The sequence below is a fragment of the Penaeus japonicus genome, unplaced genomic scaffold (genome assembly GCF_977035675.1).
Source record: "Penaeus japonicus unplaced genomic scaffold, GWHDUDI00000001_assembly GWHDUDI00000020, whole genome shotgun sequence".
NCBI classification, from domain to species: Eukaryota; Metazoa; Arthropoda; class Malacostraca; order Decapoda; family Penaeidae; genus Penaeus; species Penaeus japonicus.
Window position 1 is genome coordinate 23,383,366 of NW_028234422.1, and position 5,000 is coordinate 23,388,365.

Sequence of the window (5,000 nt, forward strand, 5' to 3'; positions counted from 1 at the left end):
GTTAGTTTAAATCATCTAGCAATTGTTCATTACAATCGAGATGCTGTAAATAAAGAGGTAATGTCACAGACTGTTAATATCTAACCATGGTTAACAATAAAGCTTGCCTCTAGTGTAATGATTTTTATAAATCGGAGGGAGAAATTAAATAATGTAGTGTAAGACTGATTAGAACTTTTTTAAAATCTAACACAATCAATGAAATAAAAACATAAAATAAGTAGCTGAAATCTTTAGGTATACAGGTTTCATATTATTAATAGAATGTCTATATTTTTTAGGTTTGCTGGACTGCAGAGATGGCAGTCCTCAGCAGCAGCAGCAGCTTCAGCAGTACAGCAGAATGTGGAACTAAACAACAGGTTGCCTGCTCAGGAGCTGCGAGTGGCTCAGTCGAACGTTAACTTTAATGTGGAAGCAATGACAGCACTTCTGGATCATGACAACCATGAAATGAGAGCCAAGTTTAGGTATGGCTAATTAAAATACCAATAGTTGGTGTTGATACTAAATAGGAACTACAAATGCTGATTTAATTAGTTTTTTCTGCACTTGGTTATATTTCTTATGCCAGTGATGCAGGGTATGTTTCCAAGGTGGCTGGTCTGCTATCTGGAGTATATTACCAGCAAGTGTTCACCCCATCCAGGATTATTATCTGAGAGTGCGACTGCAATATCGTCTTTATAAACCTTTTGCATGAAAGACTTGGCCTTAACCCATTGGTCACAGTTTTGATAAAATACTTAGGCAGTAGGATGGCGGGTTTACATTGCCTGGCATGGTGCCATCTGTGTCTATGACCAACTCTGTCTTGGCAGCAAATCATGCCATCTGCTGTCAATGGGTTAATGGTTAATCCACTCATGATGGGGGATATAGTTGCCTAATGCCACTTCCATAGGCAATAGAGCAAGCAAGCACAGCTTCCCACCTCAAAATTTCTTGAGGTGTGAGACTGCATTGAACCTCTGAGCGCAATTTTCATCTGGGGTTTGTCATTTTTATTAATTTCTTTTTATAGAGTCAAGAAAAATGTTTATATAGAAATGCAGAAATAATGTTTATATACAAATATAACTCTTTACAATACGTGATAGGATGTGATTAGCATTTAGTATGATGCTCTAATTGCTCAACTGTAGGAATGAATAGACCGTAATTTCAACAAAGCGGAAAATGCAGTATAAAAGTGAACCAACCCCTTGAAACATATGTATAACAAAAGGGTTCATTCTTTCCACTTTATATTCATATTTTTGTATTTCTTTCTCTTTTTTTAAGTCACATCTTTAGCTATATTTAATGCATTGCTATATTTAACCCATTGACTTTTCCCACTCTCATTCAGTCACTCATAAAACTAGAGCCATTTTTGTGTTTTATTTTTTGTGTGTTTTATTGAGTGTCGATGTCATATGTGCCATATGACAGGCTCTATCAATGCTGCAGTTGACTAAAATTTTAGTATATGATTCATATCATCATATTATTTTCTTTATTCTCACTGTGATAGAAGTATTGCTGTTTTATGGGACGACAAAAAGCAACTTTATTTTTTCATATTTGTGTGCTGTCATGAACGAATAAGAAACATATAACCATCTAGAATGAAGATAACATGAAGAGGTAGGGAAGAGGAAGGAAACCTCTGCTTATAACTGTGAGTGCCACAGTAAAAGGCATCCCTATTGGCACAGGAGCACATTTTTGACTCTGGGTATGGTTTGAGTCACCTTCCTCTTCTCATTTTGCCTGCACATCCTTCATCTACGGTACTTTAGTGCAAGAGGTCGGTAACTTGCTGTATGCCATCGCTCTCTAAAGATAGTGCTTGCTAGAGACTGTGGATAGGTGCTACTCAAGGCTCTCTCTCCTACTGGTGCTAGAAGAAAGTGATGCCATCTAGGTTTTGGACGTTAAGTTAGCTTTATTATGGTAATTGTATTAATTATGACTGCAATTGTCATCCTCACTCACTCCTTACTTATAACACAAAAAAATAGCACAATGATCCAAAATCCCTGAACGTCATGTATGTCATAACACCTGTCCTCAGTGTGTTAACCTATTGACAGCAGATGGCATGGTTTGCTGCAAAGACAGAGTCAGTCGTAGACGCGGATGGCACTGTGCCAGACAATGTAAACCCGCCATCCGACTGTATACATATTTTATTAAAACTGCGACCAATGGGTTAAAGCTCTTCTGTATTTCTAATTATTTTTGTCTTCTTCCTCTCCTCTCCTCCTTGGTCTTCCTCTCCACTTTGTTTCTTTATCATCTCCTGTTTCCTCTCTTTATCATCTCCTGTTTCCTCTCTTTATCATCTCCTGTTTCATCTCTACCCCCATATGTTCCCATTTTTTATTTCCTTGAAACTGAACTTTGAACCATTCTCAGGGAGTTCATGAGTGAACCAGTCATGGTCCCCCGCTACAATATCCCTCTGCATGAGGAGCGTGACGTGGCTCTGGCTCGCCTTCAGCGCATCTGTGACAACAAGTTCATTTCGGTGCTCGACTTCCGCACCAATCCTCTGCGCATCTTTGCTGCTCATGAGTTGGCTGCCATTATTGATCCTGCCATGACAACCAAGATGACTGTGCAGGTATTATTTTCTTCTGTTTCTTCTTCTTCTTCGTCTTTTTCTTTCTCTTCTTCTTCGTCTTCGTCTTCGTCTTTTTCTTTTTCTTGTATACTCTTGCTTTTCTCTTCATTGATGTGACTCTTTTATTATAGAATATTTATTTTTATTTTTCATCATTGTTATTACTATGATTATGATGATCATCATTATTTTCATTATCATTATCATCACTGCCATCATCATCACCATCATCATTATTACTATTGCCTTTTTTTGTATTTGTTACTTTATTTATTATTTATTAAAAAAGAATGGTATTATATTATTAACAATGGTATTATATTATTAAAAAGAATATATATATATTTATATATAATTTTTTTTTTTTTTTTTTTAAGAGTTTTATAACTTATTTATCACCATTTATCTCTTACATTCTTTTCCATCTCCATCCCAGTTTAACCTGTTTGGTGGAACAGTCCTGAAACTCGGCACTGACAGGCACCACGAGAAGCTTCTGGAAGGCATTGACAACCTGAATGACATTGGGTGCTTTGGCCTCACTGAGTTGGGCTATGGGAACAATGCCGTCGAAATGGAAACCACAGCTGTTTACGACAAGGCTTCGGGTGAGTCAGGAAGAAAGATTGGTTTATGATTTTTTATTGTGTGTGTGTGTGTGTGCGTGCGCGCATGTGCATCTGCATCTGTGCTTGTTTGTGTGTGTGCGTGTATGTGTGCACATGTGTGTGTGTGTGTGTGTGTGTGTGTGTGTGTGTGTGTGTGTGTGTGTGTGTGTGTGTGTGTGTGTGTGTGTGTGTGTGTGTGTGTGTGTGTGTGTGTGTGTGTGTCTATGTAGGTGTGTGTGCGTGTGCATCTGTGTATGTTTGCATTTTTGTTTGTGTGTGTGTGTTTTGTGTGAGTGTTTGTATTTTTGTTTTTGTGATGTGACTATGGTATGAATGAAAATGATTATGCAGTAATATGAAAGCAAGTTTTAAATATAATGAATTATTTTACTGAGAAAAATTTGTTTTTTTATTGATTCATTAGAGCTTGGTTAATGAAGCTGTTTAACATCTAAATCACTCCTTTTTCATTGTTTATTGTCATTACATTTTTTTTTTTTTTAATACTTTTTTTGTCATTTCTTCAGCTATATTAATTTTCTTTTAATTCTTTTTCTTTTCTTTTTCTTTTTTAACACTTTCATCCTTTCCTTTATGTTTTTATTGCATTTTATTTTTATTTACTACCAACAGATGAATTTATTGTCAACACACCTCACCCCTTGGCACAGAAATACTGGATCACCAATGGAGCTGTCCATGCTAAGCATGTGGTTGTCTTTGCACAATTGATGGTTGAAGGAACTAACCATGGAATTCATGGTATTCTTGTGCGCATCCGAGACAACGACTTGAAGGTCTGTAAGAGGTTGCTTTTCTTCTACATTAATTTGCTTGCTGTTAAAGAACCTAAATATGGTACCGCAGTATGCAAAAGAGAGAGAAAAAAAACTGATATACAAAAGAAGATTTATTAGAATGTGAGATAAATCTGTATCTTATGGAACAGAGGATACATTTAATGCAAAGCTTTGTTTTTTTTTGTTTTTTTTAGGTGATGCCCAATGTGCGTGTGGAGGATATGGGTTACAAAATGGGCCTAAATGGCGTGGACAATGCCAAGTTAGTGTTTGATAATGTAAGGGTGCCAAGGGAGAACCTCTTGAATCGATTCAGTGACGTGAATGAAGAGGGAGAATTTGTCTCGAAGATCAAAAGGTGTGTGATGTATTTATCTATCTACCTGTCTATCTATGTCTGTCTATTTATTAATCTTTATCTTCATCTCCATCTTATTCTTTTTATTAATTTCTTGCAAATATAAAAGCTGATTTGTTGATTTCAAGCAAGTTGTACCGAAAGTTTAAATGTGATTATAAATTTGTTATTTTGTATTGAATTTTCTATTATATAAAAGTTTTAAGTTTGATGAGTTATATATGTACATATATTTTTTTTCAGTTTATGGTAATGTGTCCAGAAAAAAAATGTACAGAATGTAGGCCATTTAAAAATACGCATAATTTTTTTTCTCCTAGTTCTCGGGCACGTTTCCTAACAGTTAAATGCTGTTGCTATGTGGTTTACATTGCATTCAATTATGGTTCAATATCCATGGAATATGTATTCTTATATCTGTACTATTTTCTGTAATGTTTTTCTCTCTATATTAATCTCTGTTCTATCTGTATCCATATGTTATATATAATATATTATTAAATGTATATATCTGTATCTATGTAACCATACAATGTATATGTAACACATACATGCAATATATATATATGCTCATACATATGCATGTATATGTGTTTATAGAAATATTGGCAGGCAAGTTTTCT

The 5,000-nt window shown here is 35.4% G+C and overlaps 1 protein-coding gene across 1 annotated transcript in view; it reads left to right on the forward strand.

The window, feature by feature from the left end:
* Positions 1–5,000, forward strand: part of LOC122256676 (uncharacterized) — a 13,969-nt gene that overhangs the window by 2,479 nt on the left and 6,490 nt on the right. The window contains 7 exon segments of the mRNA XM_086548126.1: positions 282–470; positions 2,404–2,611; positions 3,048–3,219; positions 3,853–4,016; positions 4,214–4,377; positions 4,698–4,729; positions 4,978–4,993. Of these exon segments, the coding sequence (XP_086404252.1) occupies positions 282–470; positions 2,404–2,611; positions 3,048–3,219; positions 3,853–4,016; positions 4,214–4,377; positions 4,698–4,729; positions 4,978–4,993 (945 nt within the window).